At 41.5% G+C, this 20,126-nt stretch overlaps 1 protein-coding gene across 3 annotated transcripts in view; it reads left to right on the forward strand.

The window, feature by feature from the left end:
• The first annotated feature begins 17,881 nt into the window (after window positions 1–17,881).
• The window catches only part of SLAIN2 (SLAIN motif family member 2), a 54,932-nt gene continuing 52,687 nt past the window's right edge, over window positions 17,882–20,126 (forward strand). For all 3 annotated transcript variants that reach the window (XM_073001284.2, XM_073001285.2, XM_073001286.2), the window contains exon 1: window positions 17,882–18,511. In XM_073001284.2, coding sequence (XP_072857385.2) covers window positions 18,006–18,511 — 506 coding nt within the window. In that variant the 5' untranslated portion in view covers window positions 17,882–18,005. The remainder of the gene's footprint in view (window positions 18,512–20,126) is intronic.

Below are 20,126 nucleotides of genomic sequence, written 5' to 3' on the forward strand. Positions count from 1 at the left end.
CATTTAGCTGTGGATTTTGTGATATATCCCTCCCACAACATGTCCCTGTTTAAAGTACAGTTCTATGTTCATAGAACCATTTACTGAAATACATGGGGTTGGAAAATTTACCTTTGTGGACTAAAAATCCTTATGGAATTCTGGGAATTGTAATCCAAAAAAGTAATCAAGCTTTGGTTGGGAGCCCTCCTGAGCCAAATAAAACCTGGAATAATGCCACTGTACCTTGTAGAATACTCATATCCAGTTGAGGAACTTAAGTGTATAATAATGATTTTTCCCCTCAAGGCACTTTCAGATTACTGCACATGAAAAATAGCATACTATTCTATGTTACAGATATTTTTCTTGCTGTGGAAACTGTAAAATGTTTAACAATCTGTGCATAATCTGACCTCTAGTGACAGCAGTGTAGTACAGTACTTCTAATGGCTACTTACTATATGAATGTAAAGAAAAACAGAAACCTAGATGCTATATGAATACCTCAGACCATTTATCTTAAAATAAAGATGCTCCAGTTAGAATGATGTTAGGAATCCATGACTGAAAATAAATCTTCAGTAAATTCTATTTACAAGAAATCTTCAGTAAATCCTATTTACAAGAAGCTTCTCGTGTTTATAAAATTATTCTAAATTTAGAATTATATGTGTGGGCCTAATTAAGTTGCAAATATCATGTTTCAGCAGTTATTGTTGTTATAGGCCTGGCTGCTTTGATTAGCCAGGCTGGACAAGGATCAAGAGTAGAGGTGATGGCCCGGCAGCGGTCAAGGGCTTTGTCTACAATATCTGGTGTCACAGGCTGAAAGAGATCGAAACTTACCGGGCAAGGTGGAGTGCTGGACATCTCTGCTTGATCCACTGTATCCAAAAAAGGAGAAAGCTGCAAATTGGTCGGGTGAGATACTGGAAAGAGGCCCATCACTTCGACTAATTCCAGATAGGTCATGGACTACAGTATATGGAAAAGTTCCGCCTGCTGATTTGAAGCCTCGCTTATCCGGTTAGCAAGGTGAGCTCGACTAGCAGCCCTTATCTTAGCAAGATAATGGTTAGTCGCAACCCTGACAGCTACCTTATTATGATCCGTCGGTTTCTATCTCCAAATGCACTCTAGCCTTCTCCTCGTTTGCTTTATCGCTGATTAAACCAGGATGCTGGCCAAACTCTGCATTGGAGAGGGTGTTTAGGAGCAATCATGTCTACAGCCCTGGTGGCTGCTGTGAACCAGCCATCAACCAGAGCCTCGACAGGAGCACCAGCCAATTCAACCGGAATCCCTCTCATGGAATCTTAGAATCTTATAGGATCCAGTAGCCTTCGAGGGCGGACCATTAAAATGGGTTCTTGCTCCCTGCGAGGTGGGAGGGCCACTGAGAGGTTATTTTACTATGTGGTGATCTGTCCATGACAAGGGAACCGACACAAGATCAGTCACCAACAGACCACACTCATTCCAGTTGTTGGAGAAAACCAGGTCTAACGTGTGACCACTCACGTGGGTGGGGCTGTTAACATGTTGGGACATGTTTAAGGAAGCCATGGTTTCCAAGAACTCACGAGCTGGACCAGATGACTTGGCCCCCGCATGGATGTTGAAATCACCCAAGACCAAAAACCTCGAGAAATCCAACAGTGCTGTGGAGACAAAGTCCACCAGCTCTGGTAGGGAGATGGCTGGGTCGCAGGAAGCACAGTAACCCAGCAAAATCCCAATACCATCCCTGGCCCCTATCAACACGTGGAGGGGCTCCAGACACGGCTTTGCCACAGCAGAGCACCTAATAGCCTCCAGAGTGTTTTTATATACAATGACCACTTCCCCCCCGTCCTTCCAGTCTACCTTGGTGCTGGACAGCATAACTAGGAGGACAGATAAGGGCCAGGGGAGGACCCCCTTCCCCACTAATCCAAGTTTCGGTTATGCATGCCAGGTCTGCATCCTCTTCCAGAATAAGATCATAAATAAGCTGGAATTTATTGGATACAGACCTGGTGTTCAACAGCACCAATTTTAGAGTGGAGGTTTGGCTAAACTGGCTACCTCAATACTGATGGTTGGTCAGAGTCCCAGAACAGTGTACAGCTTTCAAACATCTGTTCACCTGTCTTCTGACACAAGTAGGGGCCCTGCCGATGCCATATCTCCCTCTATCCGTGATCACCCAGATGTTCAATGGCCTCTCGCTGGGAGGGCAAGCCTTCCACTCCATACCGAACAGCAAGAAAAAAGCCCAAAGAAAGCACCAAATTAATACAGCTGAACAGAAACGTGATATGAAAATTTAACAAAAAAGTACCAAACATATGTAACAAGGTAGTATTACACTAAACAGTAAACAGTAACAGTAAACAAATTAAATTTAAAGTGCATAAAATACAAAAAAAGGGCATGGATCAGTAAGCATTAAAATAGACAAATTAAAATAAATACGACAAAACAATTTAACATACAGTGGGGTCTTGACTTGAGAACTTAATCCGTATTGGAAGGCAGTTCTCAAGTCAAAAAGTTCGCAGGTCAAATCTGCATTTCCCATAGGAATGCATTGAAAACCATTTGATCCGTATCTGCTCTTTTCCGTCCATAGAAACTAATGGGAAGCTGCTATTCTGCCTTCGACCATTAGAGGGGAATATTTTGTTTCTTTTCTTCTTAGGTCAAGAAAGGTTCAGGGAAGGCAGGGAAAAGACAGTCCAGGCAGTACCAGGCAGTCTGAAGACTCCCAATTGACTCTCTAAACGCTGGGAGGAGTGAGGAAGCAGACAGGCACCCTTTTCACTGGCCAACAGTTAACTGAAAGTTCAAATTTTGCACTTTCCCTGCCTCCCACGTGGTTTTTTTTCAGTTCTTAACTCAAATCTAAGTACTTAAGTCAAGTCAATATTTTCCTATGAGAGTGGTTCTTAAGTCAAAATGTTCTTAACTCAAGCCGTTCTTAAGTCAAGACCCCACTGTAAAGTAAAATAAAATACCCATAAATTTAACTGAAATAAAATAAACAGTGTAAAATAGAAAATATATGAAGAGAAAGGAAAAATTAAACCTGCCACTCAGTGCAACAAACTAATAAATAGAAAATTAAACCCCCAAATTTTTCTCCCCGCACTCACAATCTTGTTCTGTCATAGTCTCTCTGGCAATCTTGTCTTTCCAGGAATGTTTAGAACACTTGTGAGGCTGATCTTAAGTTTGAAATGAGTTTCAACAATAAGCTGAGAGAGCAACAGCATCAAAAAAGTTGGAAAATAAAATGGCACTGTTGTAGCTGTTTTCCAAACAAGTTGGATAGCTGACAAGTCTTCACTGGTCTCCTCAGGGGAAGGGGGGTGATTCCCGATGGAATTGGAGGCATAACATCAATCCAGTGTCACTGGGAAATAGCAGCAAGGTGTTCAAAAAGAAAATTGTGTGCAGTGCGACAGTCCCTGAATCCAATAAGCTGGTCCACTGAAGGCATAGACAGAGGTTGGTGCATGTCACTAATGTTGAAGAAAAAATCAACTGTCAATCCTTTTTGGCTTTTCTATACGGAATAAGAAGGTTTAGCATCTCCTTCTTCATCTGATAGTGAAATATCATGGGCTGACCCTGTTTGCAAGTATATACTTCTGAAGTACTGTACCCGAGGGAATAGCTGTACCTTGATCATGCAGGACTGGTATACCATTTTGGATTTTAGTGGGGGAAGAGATTTTAATGAGCAAGATACATAGCAAGGCTCAATGGCTCAGCTTGCATATAGTTAACATTTAAAATGCCAAAACACTGACAGAATCCTACGAGGAAAAAGCATGCATTCAGTAGTAATTGTTTAAGTGCTCTCTTCACTTTGACAGGTTATCATTCAACCTGCTTCACAAACACTGGTGCAATGAACAGTTCACCAAATGCTTATATTATGTCCATTGTTTGCTACTTTTTGTTTAACAAAACTTGACTGAATGTTTACTGGTCTGGTTGCAATGACTTTGTATACACCATTCAAAATATAGCAAATATAATAACTTCCATTTCATTCATGCAAACAATCCAGGGAATGTTAATGATGTTTTTCATAACAATATCTTTGCCTTCGTTTATAATATGACATTTTAGTCCCTTAGATACACTTTCACCTTGCAAAATGCACACAAATGTAGACTAAAATATAAGTGGGGTCTTGACTTGAGAACTTCATCCATATTGGAAGGCGGTTCTCAAGTCAAAACGTTCTCAGGTCAAATCTGCATTTCCCATAGGAATGCATTGAGAACCATTTGATCCGTATCTGCTCTTTTCTGTCCATAGAAACTAATGGGAAGCTGCTATTCCGCCTTCGACCACTAGAGGGGGATATTTTGTTTCTTTTTTTCTTTGGTCAAGAAAGGTTCAGGGAAGGCAGGGAAAATACAGTCCAGGCAGTACAGTACCAGGCGGCCTGAAGACTGTCTCCCAATCCACTCTCTAAACGCTGGGAGGAGTGAGGAAGCAGACAGGCACCCTTTTCACTGGCCAACAGTTAACTGAAAGTTCACATTTTGCACTTTCCCTGCCTCCCACATGGTTTTTTTCAGTTCTTAACTCAAATCTAAGTACTTAAGTCAAGTCAATATTTTCCTATGAGAGTGGTTTTTAAGTCAAAATGTTCTTAACTCGAGCCGTTCTTAAGTCAAGACCCCACTGTATAGCATTGTCACCTGCACTTCAGTAATCAAAAGAAGTGTACTTTTTAAAAATCCCATAGAATCACAGAATATTTTTGACAGACTCTGATGCAAAGAAACAAAAATTACATATTCTGGTTGGCCCCATCTGGGGAATATTCAAATTTCCTCTGTTGGAGGGAAGTTAGAGTTCATGGAGAGTCAGGAAATATTCACAATGAAAGATGTACATTTTATCATATAATGTTTTATCTTAGATTTTCCTACTTCCATTCTATCTTGCATTTTCTGGCTCTGGGTACTTGACTAGAACACGCTAGATTCTAGGCAGACAAACATTCATTTGTATATGGAAAATGTTTATACCTTGCAATACACCTGAATCCCATCTCACTGGGATTAGAAAGTACTTATAATTTATATAATGCAAATTTGTTTACAATACCACATGAGAGTTTGGTGAATAAGAATTAAATAAGATTAAAATAAACTCAGGCAAAGAATTTTTGCATAGATACATATGACATTGGGTGCACATAATTACTAGTCACTCAGATGGCTCTATATGGGTGTTCCTTGTGAGTTCCATGTCTAGCACAGGATTGGGAAAATGACGTCTACACTTTTGTTCTCACAGATAGTGACTTGGTGCAAAACTACAAGATCTGGTATTATAAGAGCAGGCTAATGGAAGCATTTACATGAGCTCCTTTCTGTAGATACCTATTTTGACTGTGTTATAAACCCAAGCTAGCTGCTGAATGACTGACAGTAAAAATCTATCAGGAAAATTTTGTATTATTATACTTTTAATGTGGATTGTTTTTAATTATTGTGGATGTGCTCAAATACAATATTTTAAAGGATATTAAAAAGCAACACTAGATTTGTATAAATTCCCCCCCATGCTGGTGTGTGTGTGTGTGTGTGTGTGTCTCTGTGTGTGTCTGTGTCTGTGTCTGTGTGTCTGTGTTCCGTGTCTTTTAATTATAGAAAAATGTAGTGAAACTGGTCTTTAGCTAATAAAGTTGCCAGCATTACCAAAGGTGGAGCAAAATATTCTCAGAACATTAGAGGCCTGGGGAGGGTGGAATCTGAGATTAAAAAATTACCTCATATGGGTGGGGACTTGTGCAAGTTCCAGAGCATAGAACAGCAGCAAATGATATTATTAAATGATATAAATACAGCTGTATACCTCAAGTTCTTAACAGTGGGTTTGTCTCAAAGTTTTACCACTTTTAATTTGATCATAAAAACAAATTCATATTGCTATAGATAGCTTTTCCTTTTTTTAACTGATATAAATGTAGGTATTAATATTATTAGTCTTTATAATGACTATACAATCATCTATGCAACATAAAGAGTGATGCTTCACAAAAAAGCACTGAGGACTTGTGGTCCTAATGGGAGGGTGTATCATCCCACCGTTCTGGTATGGCTCCCCTACCCACCACATCAGACCACAGGCTGCAAATCCAAAGGAATGGCGGTATACTGAGTCGGATATTCATTGTGGTGTAGTAGGTAGAGTTTGAATCCACACTCAGCCATGGAAACTCTCTGGGGGAGGGTGTGAAACTGGTACAACCATTTCTTAAATGTCTCATCTTCCTGAAAAGTTCTATTAGGGTTGCTGTGAGTCAGTTCTGATTTGATAGCACAAAACACATATAGATGAGTTAAAGTTAATATAACTCAATGGATTGGAGTGGCTGGGGCTGGGAGTTTGAATCCTCACAGTGCCCTCCTGGAAGAGGGGTCAATCACCATCACTTGGAGTGTGTGTTGCTGACAGGCTATGTGGTATCAGAGCACTATCAGAAAGAGGTACTGGTCTACCATATCTGAGTACCGTACCTAGAAAATGTGGGAAGGGCTGCTAGAAGTCAGAATCTACTTAATGGCATATTATTATGAGTTCTTACATAAGACAAATTATTAGCACTTGCAATTTTATAAAAATCCATCATCTTCATTCACGAAACAGATGGTAGAATGTAGATTACAGATTAGTGTTAATCCAACAGTTTCAGGCTACCCCCTCCTGTAACATTCCTTGAGTACAGCCAATCTAAATAAGCAAGAATGTTCTGGCTATAAAATGGAAATATTATCCAACTGGTCCACCTATTCTTTTGCTTAGAGACTGGCATTTTTATTATGTGTAGTGTTATAAGGGGAGTACTGATAGACTGCAAGATATATCTTGCTGAAGGGTGAGCTGGTGAATGAACTCGATGATGTGTTAATAAATCCTCGCATAGTGCTGGTTGAATAAATGTAACGGCAGAGTATGCACCTGGATTTATTGGATGTTCTGGCCCCTGCTTGCTGGTTTCTGTTATGGGGCTTGCTGTTTAAGAGCATCAGACTGAAGCTAAGACAGGCCTGCCACTCATGAAATGGGAGGATAGTTGTCCAGGATGGATTACAGATCATTAGGCAGGCTGATGGTTCCAACTGGGGACTGCAGATGACAAGGACGTTCTGTCCCTTTTTTTAATTTTAAAAATGTGTGTCCTGTTGTTGTTTCAAGGATCCAGACTGACAGTGTTCTAATTTTTTTACTTCACTGGGTGGGCATTAGAGAATCGGAAATATCCAACATAAATCCTTAAATTGCAGTTCTCTGCCTGAGGTGGTACATAACCACATTGCAAGGATTGACTGTAAACAATGGCCAAAATCCTATTGTTTAGCACTAGAGATGGGAATATTACCACCATAGCTGGCTGGGCCCTTTGGACCTGCCCCCAAAAACCAGCTGATCCGCACTGCTTGTGGCGTGGTGCACATAGTTGTTGTTGTTTGCGCCACACCAGTCATGGAATTAGTTCAACCAGCACTTCCCTGACTCCGTGCTGCTGACCATTGCAGTGAAGAGGTGGCATGATGAATCCACCCACTTAGCAATGCAGGGAGACAGGGAAGCACTGGTCAGGTTACTTCTGCAATTGTAGCAGTGCAAACGACAATGGCCACACACACGAGTGGTAAGTGGACCGGCCAGTTCTGGTGGGTGGATCCAAAGAGCCCAGCCACCTGTGGTGGTGATATTCATATTTGTCTCCCCGGGAATCAACTCCTCTGCAAGTTCCATTAATTGAAATGGGACTACTCTACCTGCGCCTTACTTTAGCATAGTAAGTCGCAGTTAGAATAAGCATTTATGAATCAATGGATCTTATAGAGGAGTTGACTCACAAAATCCCCATTGATTCAATGAGCCTACTCTAGTGCAGTTTACTATGCTAAGCAATAGGATTTTGGCCAGTGGGTTTTCCAACAAGTTCTGGGTGGAAAATAGAAACATGTAAGTGTGTGCAATGGTTAACAGGTTTCTGACAATGAACCTTATATGACCCTTATGAAACAGCAATGAGTTGAAAGTGAACTTGCAGGATGGGCTGGTCTAGATGGCGGATGATGAGATGAAATCTGTTGACCACTTGGTAGAGTCTGTTGAGTGCCTCTTGTCTATGGGTCCAAACTGAAGGTGTCTTCAATGTATTCTAAAGGCAGAGAAAAGGTTTCGAAACTGGAAACTGAGAAAACATGACAGACTCGTCTTGAGTGGTTACATCAGCATAATACAAACAGCATAGTTTTTGGAGATGCATTGCCTCAATTTAAGAAATCCTCGTAGGTATTATCTCTTGTGCACTTTGATATTGGCCAGAGTTTTAAGTCATCTGTCTTTACTCATAGCAGTGTCTTTAATTTGAAGATAATGGTAAAGTTTAGTACCTAGGTGTGCTGTAGAACAATGGGGAATTATGTTCCTGATAACTTTGTGTAACAAAAAACCAGCAGAACTTTTGGAGGTGCAATGCCTCAACTTATGGGATGTCCAAGAACCAGATCCTATACACTTCTACACAAGACAGACACATTGGTCAAGCCCAGTCACTAATATATGCAAAAAGAAGAAAGAAACAGTCAAACATATCAGGAAAGTTTATAAACACAAACAAGGAGAAATATTTTCCTAAGAGTGGTGTATCAGTGGCTAAAAACGCAAGTTACAAGCCTGCAAAGCTTTATTGTTGTTATGTGTCATCACATCAGAACTGACTACAATGACCCTTATAAGGTTTTCAGTTATGTGAGATATTTTAAGAGTGATTCTACCAGTTCTACACCCCCAGTGAGTTTCCATAGCTGAGTGGGGATTCAAACCCAGGCATCCTGAGTCCTAGTCTGCCACTCTGCCTAGTACACCACATTGTCTATCCAGTGCAAATTTTACATACATTTTAAAAACATAGTAACATGAACCTTTGTTAGTAAAACAAATATATTTATTATAGGACTAACTTTTTGTATGGAGTTTTTTATATTCACATTTTGAAATTTCAAAGGTATTTTTTTCCTCCCTTTCCTGTGTCCAGTGTCATGTGGATGACTGAAAGATCAGGATGTAAAAAGCAGGTTGAAATTGTCTTGCTTTTAAAAGAAATCTGGCTGAAATGTGTTACCAAATAATTCTCAAGTGAATATAAACAATTGGTCAGAATCCTATTGGGTCTGTGCAGAATAAAACCTAGAATTGTCCAACTGACTTGCACAATTGTTCCAGCTGTCTCTTGCACATTCTGGCATACTCAAGTTATATACCTGATGGTGCAATGAACAGTCAGAGAATTGTTAAAAGGACTTACACAATTTCCCTTACATGCACAATGTTTCACAATAGGATTATAGACATCACATCTTGTAATTTATAATCTTACTTAAATAATTTAAGAGTTAGTTAATTCCTTACATATAAGAAACATGTATAATAATAATAATAATAATAATAATAATAATAATAATAATAATAATAATAATAATAATAATAATAATAATAATAATAATGTACTGTCAATTCTGACTCATGGCAACCCTTTTCTGGGTTTTCCTGGTAGAAAATATTCAGAAGTGGTTTACCTTTCCCTTCTTCTGGGGGGCTCTTTGGACTGTGCAGCTTGCCCAAGGCTACATTAGCTGGCTCAACTTCGAAGACGCACAGTGGGGAACCGAACTCCCAACTTAAGCCACTGAGCTATCCAGCCAGCAATGGAGCATGTATGGGCATTTTGAAAAACTTTTCTGGGAGAGTTGGTTGGCAACCATGTATTAATGAGGGATCTAAAACAATTGGCAGAAACAACAACAACAAAAACTAGCATCTAATTACAGAATCCAAACAGTACATTTGACCTCAAAGGACATGTAGCTGTTGCTACATTCATATGGAAATTGTATTTTATGTAAATCAGCTACATGACAGCATTTGAAGGCTAATTCTTACCCAGATAATGCAAATTCCCTATGCAGGATATGGTTTTAATGTGTGGGTGAGTTTAAAACCATTGGTCTTCCCACAACAAATTCTGAAATAGTCCAATGAGGCAAAGTAGCAATTTCACACTACGGGAATCAGTATTGTGCTTTTCAAGCTACTGTTGGTTTCATGCCAATGACATTTGGGCTATACAGTACTATTACAGTCAGAATCTGTAAATTAACAGAAAAAAGCTGTGACCACATTATCCGGACAATCTGAAAAATATACTTGGGATGGGAAGTATGCCTGAAGTCAGAGTGACCTTTTTATCTTTATCCCACTGAATCTGATCATGTGCCTAGTAAATCAAATTATTCAGCCACTGTGTGGATTCCTCAGTTGTTTCTGACCCAGCATTAGTGAAAAGTGTGGCAAGCAAGAAGTGCTACTCACAAAGCACTTCCACATCCGTGTGACACATTGGTCATGATAGTAGTTGGGCGATCAATTACACAATGCTGGCTGCCTGGGCATAATGCCCAGCACACGTCTGCAGGTGTCTCTTTCTGTTATACATGTTGAAAAGGATTTCAGCCACTGGGGAAGGGGAGCAAAATGCTGCTGGCTGAAAACTCACAGTCAACATTATTTATGCTGGTTAGGATGGATGGCAGCTGCAGTCCACGATCTGGAACGCTGCACTTTGCCGACCTCATTCTAAAAGGCTAAAGAAATAGCTATCTGCTGAAACCACCCATTGAGTTCAACCATCAGGATAGAATGTTCAGTATTCAAATTCATCAGTTTAGGATCTGGCCTTTTCATGAGGATATGAAGGGCACTGTAGTTTTTGATGGCTCAACATCAGATCCCTTTGACATCTGAAGCAGAGTGAAACAGGGCTGTGTCCTCGCACCGACCCTGTTTGGGATATTTTTTGCTGTTATGCTGAAGCATGCTTTTGGAACCGCAACAAAAGGTGTCTATCGTGTACCTTGGCTCAACGATCTCTGACACTCTCTCTCCAGATGTCGAGCTGGATAAACGCACTGGCAAAGCAGCTACCATGTTCTGTAGACTCCTGGCTTAACAAGAAGCTGATGGCATATACCCAGATCCAGGTCTATACAGCTTGTGTCCTGAGTATTCCTGTACTGCCGTGAGTCCAGGATCCTTTGTGCAAGGCAGAAGTTGAACATGTTCCATATGTGTTGTCTCTGACGCATTTTTGGCATCACCTGGCAGGAAAAAGTTCCAAATAGTGTAGTCCTGGAACGAGCTGGAATGTTTAGCATGTATACATTACTGAAACAGTGACATCTACAGTGGCTTGTGCATGTCGTGAGAATGGCTGACGGTCAGATTCCAAAATATCTCCTGTATGAAGAATTAGTGTAGGGAAATCGCCCCAGAGGGAGACCACAGCTACAATACATCTGCAAGCGGGATCTGAAGGCCTTAGGAATGGACCTCAAAAATGGGAAACCTTGATATCTGAGCATTTAGCCTGGTGCAGCATAGCCTCTCCCATTTTGAAGAGACACTTGTCCAGCAGGCTGAGGCAAAGAGGCAGTGCCGAAACCAGCAAAATCAGGGAGCTGGAAAGGGGACAGATTGTATTTGTCTTCAGCGTGGAAATGATTGTCACTCTCGAATTGGCCTTCCCAGCCACACTAGACGCTGTTCCAAGACCTCTATTCAGAGCACGTTACCACAGTCCCTTGAGACTGAAGGATGCCTACCAACCAACAGTTTAGGATCTATATCATATTGATTTATTGAATATTATCTGAGGTAGAACATTTTCTGAGCTCTGCTTCTCAGACATCAGATTTGCATCTGAGACATCTAGACTTTGTAAACAAGACAAGTGGTACTTCCAATAAAATGTTTCAGAGTATTCTCATTTTCTAAGTGTTCCTGTTAAGGACCCTTTCCAGTCTTAGACTAAGGCCAAAGGGCATGTATAGAACATGCCATTTAGCCTTAACAGAGGAGGAAGATTTTTAGGAGATGAAGAAAAACCTTCTCTCCCAGTGTCCACCCACAAACTCTTTCCCTGTTGTACTATGTAAGGCTATAGGATGGGCTTGGCGTACAGACTCCAGAAGTACGAATGAATAAACTGATTGCATCAATTACATTTTGTTATACTGTATTTCATGTACACTGAATAGTGTAAATAAAATTACTGCAATTCTAAACAACAGTGCTATGAACCACTGGCTGCTAAGCTGGAACATAATGACTAAGAGAAACAAGAATATTATGGACCGTGAAAAGGATGCAGGTGAATACACAGACCTGCTATCAAGGTCTTTTAAAACCCTGAAAGGTCCTAAAGGAGTAAGTGGTGCCAGTCATAGGACTTCATGCAAGCAGATTGTGTGTTACCCATTTTTTAAAAGCAAAATTTAATTCCAAGTAAACTAAGATTACTATGAAATACAAATCTCAACAGTTTTTGTAATCCAACCTGATGCATGTTTATTCAGAAGAAATTCTCCAATATTAAAATGAACATACTTTCAAATAAAGCATTTTTCGTTGTATTCCCTTGCTTCAGATCTTCCACTGAGGTGCTGCTCCAAATTCTAAACTTATAGTATGCCAATTACAAATAAGGTTTTCTCTGTGCTAGCACAATGGATCCACAATTCCTTGCTGAAGAAGTATGCCTGGTGCCTATTTTACAATATTCAGTACCAAAGTAAGACACATCTGCCTACCCATTTTAACCTCTATAATGCATCTATTTTTAAAAATTCATCAGTCTTCTCAAGGAAACTTGGCGTATAACGTTTCATATCAGCATAAAAAGTTCCAAAAATCTGCCACTCAGAAGTAACTAGATACCCGTAACCATTACCAAAACTACTTTCCAAATAGCAATTAAATGTTAATTAAATTAAATTAGAAATTGGAAAGTCAATTTTTTGGTACAATGAGTAACTTTTTCTTGTCGAGATGTAAGAGCTTATACACCTCATTCTCTATCATACCTTCTGCATGGATTCTTAATTTTATCATTTCCAAAAGCAATAAATTTCTAAGTATCAGATATGAGGCAAACATTGTTGTCATGCCTGATTTTTAAGTATCCTAGAGATATCTGACCAATCACAATTAATAAACAGAAGGTAAATTTAGAAGACCTTTGGTCTAATTGGGCAGGGTTTATCTTATGAGCTGTCATCACTGCTTTCAATGCCAAATGATTTACAGCTATAGTAACTCTCTGCTTGCTGATGCCATGGAAGTTATGGCAGAATTGTTGCTGAAACAAATCAAAATCCTAGACAGATTTGTCTTGAGGAAACAGTAAATATTGAGGTACAGTACTACTACCATTTTAAAAACTGATTTGCTGTTAATAATTGTTTAAAAAGTTGTATGTCTAAAATATTTATTACCAAGAATGCTGGGGGTATAAAAGGAATGTGTGTAGTACTAGGTACTAGGACAGTACCTATATTCCATATTAGTGTGTGCATATCAAAAAGTTAAAAAAAAGTATTAGGGCCACCGTGTTTTCAAGCATTAGCCTGGTAGATGGGTATCTGTGCCCCATCAAATATTGTGAAGCAACATTTTCCATATCCCTGACAAGTGACCATGCTAGGTGGGATTGGCGAGGTATATCATCCACAACATATTGAGAGCCGTAACTTTCCCATATTTGCCACAGACACCTAAAATTGCATGTAGGAGAGTGAATGGCTTGGTGAAAGACATCTGGACCATTTCATCTTCACTAGAAATCATTCAGACTGGTAGAGGACATATCTTCTACAGACAGGTGAAATGCATCTCTCCATGCTTTCTCTGTCATACTCCCTGAAGCCTAGTAATTTTTGGGATGCTCATTTATAAAGCTATATTAAGACAATACAATATACACACATGCCTGGAATTAAGTTTTACTGTACATTGTAATGCTGACTTTTGTATAGGATTGGTTAAAGGAATCTCAGAAGGTGGGACATGAAGGGGAATTAAGTAAAACTAATAATCCCCTTTCACAGATTGCTGCTTTGTCATGGCGAAGGGGTTCGAGTAATTCAGAGAAGCTATGGGCTATGCCGTGCAGGGACACCCAAGACGGACAGGTCATAGTGGAGAGTTCTGACTAAACACGATCCACCTGGAGCAGGAACTGGCAAGCCACTCCAGTATCTTTGCCAAGAAAACTCCATGGACAGAAATAAAAGACTAAAAGATATGACCGCCGGAAGATGGGCCCCTCAGATCGGAAGGCATCCAACATGCTACCGAGGAAGAGCGGAGGACAAGTCCATGTAGCTCCAGAGCTAATGAAGCGGTTGGGCCAAAGCTCAAAAGACGCTCAGCTGCGGACATGCCTGGAAGTGAAAGGAAAGTCCAATGCTGCAAAGAAAAATACTGCATAGGAACCTGAAATGTACGATCGATGAACCTTGGTAAGCTGGACATGGTCAAGAAGATGGCAAGAATAAACATTGACATCCTGAGCATCAGTGAACTAAAATGGACAGGAATGGGCAAATTCAACTCAGATGATTATCACATATACTATTGTGGGCAAGAATCCCATAGAAGAAATGGAGTAGCCCTCATAATCAACAAAAGATGGGAAAAGCTGTACTGGAATACAATCTAAAACATGATAGAATGATTTCAATACGAATCCAAGGCAGACCTTTCAACATCACAGTAATCCAAGTGTATGCAGCAACCACCAATGCTGAGGAGGCTGAAATTGACCAATTTTATGAAGACTAGAACTGGCACCAAAGAAAGATGTTTTTCTCATTCTAGGGGACTGGAATGCTAAAGTAAGGAGTCAAGAGATCAAAGGAACAAAGGTAAGTTTGGCCTTGGAGTTCAAAATGAAGCAGGGCAAAGGCTAATAGAGTTTTGTCAAGAGAGCAAGCTGGTCATCACAAACACACTTTTCCAACAACACAAGAGGCGACTCTACACATGGAATCACCAGATGGGCAATACTGAAATCAGATTGATTATATTCTCTGCAGCCAAAGATGGAGAAGCTCTATACAGTCAGCAAAAACAAACCCTGGAGCTGATTGTGGCTCTGATCATCAGCTTCTTATATCAAAATTCAAGCTTAAACTGAGGAAGTAGGAAAAACCACTGGGCTAGTCAGGTATACTCTAAACCAGTGGTCCCCAACCTCGGGCCTCCACATGTTCTTGGACTAGAACTCCCAGAAGCCTTCACCACCACCTCTGCTGGTCAGGATTTCTGGGAGTTCAAGTCCAAGAACATCTGGAGGCCCAAGGTTGGGGACCACTGCTCTAAACCAAATCTCTTATGAATACACAGTGGAAATGAAGAACAGATTTAAGGAACTAGATTTGGTGGACAGGGTGCCTGAAGAACTATGGATGGAGGCTCGTAAGACTGTATAGGAGGCAGCAACAAAAACCATCCCAAAGAAAAGGAAATGCAAGAAAGCAAAGTGGCTCTCCAACGAGGCCTTACAAATATCAGAGAAGGGAAACAAAATGCAAGGAAAATAGGGAAAGTTACAGAAAATTGAATGCAGACTTCCAAAGAATAGCAAAGAGGGACAAGAGGGCCTTCTTAAATAAACACTGCAAAGATATAGAGGAAAATAATAGAAAGGAAAAAACCAGAGATCTGTTCAAGAAAATTGGAGATAGTAAAGGAACCTTTTGTGCAAAGATGGACATGCTAAAGGGCAAAAATGGTAGGGACCTCAAAGCAGCAGAAGACATCAAGAAGAGGTGGCAAGAATACACAGAGGAATTATACCAGAAAGATCTGAATGTCCCGGACAACCCAGATAGTGTGGTTGCTGACCTTGAGTCAGACATTCTGGAGAGTGAAGTCAAGTGGGCCTTAGAAAGCATGGCTAACAACAAGGCCAGTGGAGGTGATGGCATTCCAGTTGAACTATTTAAAATCTTAAAAGATGATGCTGTTAAGGCGCTACATTCAATATGCCAGCAAGTTTGGAAAAGATCAGTCTACATCCCAATCCCAAAGAAGGGCAGTGCCAAAGAATGCTCCAACTACTGTACAATTGCACTCATTTCACATGCTAGCAAGGTTGTGATCAAAATCCTACAAGGTAGGCTTCAGCAGTATGTGGAACGAGAACTCCCAGAAGTACAAGCTGGATTTCGAAGGGGTAGAAGAACTAGAGAGCAAAATGGCTAACATGCACTTGGTTATGGAGAAGGCCAGAGAGTTCCAGAAAAACATCTACTTTTGCTTCATTGACAATGCAAAAGCCTTTGACTGTATGGACCACAGCAAACTATGGCAAGTTCTTAAAGAAACAGAAGTTCTGAACAGAACTGAGTAAAAATATAGAATATTCCTCATCTTTAAACAAAAGTCAATTTTTAAAAATGTTTGAAGGCTTCAGTCCTAATTCAGAAGGATATAACCCCTAGTGCACACAAGAGGATGTACTGAACAGTATGTCCAAGCAATACTGCCTTCAGTATTGGGGGTTGGGGTTGTTTGCTATCTTCACCATGAATTTTTTAAAATAATACAATTAACATAAACACATTTTAATAATTATACAGTATTACTTCCAAAAAACAAAAAACAACAACCACCAACCCCAATATAGTTAAGTCTTTGTTTTAAGATCTTTAATCAATTGCCTCAAGGAGTCCTACTGAAATTAAAGAGGACTATTCATGCTCATATGATCTCAGGAATTGATTGTGACCTAAGTAAATCAACGGAATATGTTAAACAGAAAATAAACCAATTAATCTTTGTAGTGTAAGATGCATATTAGATAAGATGGCTTCTTTGTGCTTAGAGATGCGGCCTCTTGCTCTCAAGAACACCTTTGCTGAGCAATCTTTTAATTAAAAGTTTGAAGTATATGTTTCTTGACTGGTCTGGTACTGGCTACCTCATATAAGATGCTGGCTACCTCATAATACATCAAATATGATGGTCTGGAAATGGTTCAGATTGAGTGGGCTCCTCTCCAACCTAGTTCCTTTATTTCTTAAACTGTATGATGCTGTTTTAGGCATGGATTTTTTTTAAACAAAAGACTTTTACAGTAACAGCTTCATCCTGCATATGTTCACAGAGAAATTTCTATTGTATCATCAGAGGGGTTGCTTCTCAATTAGGTCGGTATCAGATCACATCCTTTGGTATGAAACTTTCTCGGAGGGTCAGCCATACGAAAAGAAACCACGACAATGAAGGGAGCTTCCAGTCTGCTCCGTAAAACAGAAGCCTCATCGTATGATCTAACAAGCCTCCACCAGATGGAGCAGCCTGCCATTACTAGGCGATAACGGAGAAGCACTCTGTACGTGCTCAGATGCATCCCCGCTCAATCTCCAACAGTACTACTCACTGAAAACAGGCGCCAAGAATCGCTTCCAAGTAAACACAAGAAAGCAGTTATTTAAGGCCGACAACAATAACCTAATAGATTTATCCAAGCCGGTGAGGAAAGCTGGATCGTTGCGAGGGGCGTAGCTATTAATAACGGCCCCTCAAGCATCAGCTGCTCCCCTCCCTCAAGGAGTTGATGTGAAAGCATCATTGTCCAGACACCGCCTGCGTGCCTCTCTCACAAACCCACAACCCGCTTGGGCCTTCAGGTTTGAGCTTCAGAAGCCTTTCTGCCGCCAAAGGGAAAGCTTCCCACCGACAAGAAGAACGGAAAGAAAGGGAACGGACATGATGGCGGCAGCCGCGGCCGGATATGCGTGTCCGCCTCCTTCTGCTGTGGGCTGCTGCTGACGCCGCCACCGGCGCAGCTGACTCCGGGCGGGCCCAGCCTCGAAAAAGGAGCCATGCAGCGGTTAACTGTGGAGAGGAGCTGCGAGAGGAGAGGCTGCGCTTCCCTGCCCGGCCATGTAGAGGGGGCCCGTCCCGCTTAGTCCAGCCTGGGAGACAAGCGGCCGCCTCCGTCGGAGGAGAAGGGAAGGGAGGGGAGGAGGGAAGGGGGAGGAAGCGAGAGAAAGCCTGAGAAGGGAGGAGGCGGCGGCAGCAGCAGCTGCGGGGCTCCTGCTGCCTTGTAGGGTGAGAGGGTCGCCGGGGTGAAGCCTTGGGGCGCCATGGAGGACATCAACTCTAACGTGAACGCGGATGCCGAAGTGCGGAAGCTTCAGGAGCTGGTGAAGAAGCTGGAGAAGCAGAACGAGCAGCTTCGCATTCGTAGTGCTGGTGGGGCCCCGGGCGGCAGCCCGAAACGGCTCCTCAGTAGTAGTAGCGGCGGCGGCGGGTCGGGGGCTTGCACGCCGCCCCTGCTCCTGACCCCGCCGCCGGCCGGTGCAGCCCCCGCCGCCCCGCTGTCCCCTTCCTCGTCGTCTCCGGCCCTCAGGAACAGCCCGCTGCTGCTGGGTCTCGAGAACCGCTGCCTCAGTCCTAAGGCCGGGCCCAGGCGGCCTCTCCCGAGCGAGGAGAATGGAGGCAGCGGCGGCGGCAGCTTGGCCCCCGCAGAGGCGGCAACAGCAGCAGCCGGGGGAGCCGGGGAACGTGCCGGCCTGCTGGACGAAGTGGAGCCCCTGCGGCCCGACGAGCTGGAGCGGCTGGCCGGCTGCGAAGAAGACGAGACGGGCTGGTGAGGCGTAGGGAGGAGTGGAGGAGATGGTGGTGGTGTCCGGGTCGTTGGGGCGGGTGGGCTTGGTTGGCGGAAATAGGTAAATCCGACGCTGTCCTGCTTGTTTAATTAAACCCGATGGTTTCGAGACCATTACACAGCTGTGCAATTAAAACTCGTAATTTTAATTTTGGAGGGCTGGGGTCTCCCCTGCCCCATATTTGGGCGTCCGACAATGAGAAAGGCAAGACAGCTCAAGAGGCACTGGCTACATGCATGTTCCTGTACGGAGCAGTTGTTCCTAGAGCTATTGCAGCCCAAGGGAGGCGTAAGACCCGGCCTTCCTTTCTGTTTTTTTCTGTTTTTTTCTTTTTATGTGTGTGTTTTATATTAAATCTGTTTGGCTCCAGGCAACTCCGCTTTCTAGACAGTCGTCGTCGTCCTCTTCTTGGGGTGGAAAGTCTGGGGCTTTTACAAGTATTCTTTTTCCAACTAAAGAAAACCCTGTTTCCCAGAAAATAAGACCTAACCTGAAAATAAGCTCTAGTATGATTTTTCAGGATGCTGGTAATATAAGCCCTACCCCAAAAATAAGCCCCAGTTAAGTGAAACCCTGCCCTCCACCATTGTGCAGCAACCAGAAGATGACATGACTGTATTTGAATAAATGAAGATTGTTGTATATGAAAAAAAGTAAAACATCCCCTGAAAGTAAGCCCTAATGTGTTTTTGGAGCAAAAATTAATATAAGACCTTGTCTTATTTTCGGGAAAACAGGGTACAGAGAAAGGGTCCACAAATGGAGATTCCCTTTGTCTTCAGTCTACCTTCCTTTTACAGCAACCCAGCAGTGAAGGAAGCCTGTTCGGAGTTGGTCTTTTTTTTTTTTTAAGGTGTGCTCTAGACCTTCAGATTTCTATATTTTAAGATATGTGGCCTTTTTACTATGTGGTACTTAGTTCCATGGATTCTGAAATGCCTAACAAATTAAAATTACTCACAGGAAGTTCAGACATGTTTGTTAGCATAGTGCAGTGCCAGTGACAATAAACTCTAGGGTCTCATTTTTGTGTAGTTTGGGAAAAGATGTTCAAATCATTTGCTTACTGAAATTTAAATTATTTGAGTATATATTCCTATTCTTCTGTCTTCCCCCTTCCCCCACCTCTCAAAGCCTTCACTACCTTGGTTCATAGCCCTCTAGGAATTTGATCCCCTTTTAGTGGAGAGTTTTGAGAAGATACTAAGCAGGTATTCAGCATGTTAGGTTTCAGTGATCTTATCCCTAGATGGATAAAACTTTTATCAGTCCTGAAAAAACTTTTTGAGTGTTTTTTCATGTTTTGTATTGTCGTATCAGCATGTACAGCATATGTGTGTGTGCTAATAGTTGTGGTTGTTCACTTTCAGATTGATATGAGAGATGACACATACCTTTCCAGCGGATAGGTTATGTTCATTTTTTTAAAAAAGGTGTAGTGTTTATAGTCACAAAATGCTCTGTAAAATATGTGGTATATGTATATTTTATAATGGGAATAAAAGCACCATAGAAGAAATAAGAAAGCAGTACAGTGCCAAAGAGGGTAATTATACATATACCTTGATTCTGAAACAGTTGTTTTAAAATATTTTC

This window comes from Pogona vitticeps, chromosome 5 (assembly GCF_051106095.1).
Source record: "Pogona vitticeps strain Pit_001003342236 chromosome 5, PviZW2.1, whole genome shotgun sequence".
Classification (NCBI taxonomy): Eukaryota; Metazoa; Chordata; class Lepidosauria; order Squamata; family Agamidae; genus Pogona; species Pogona vitticeps.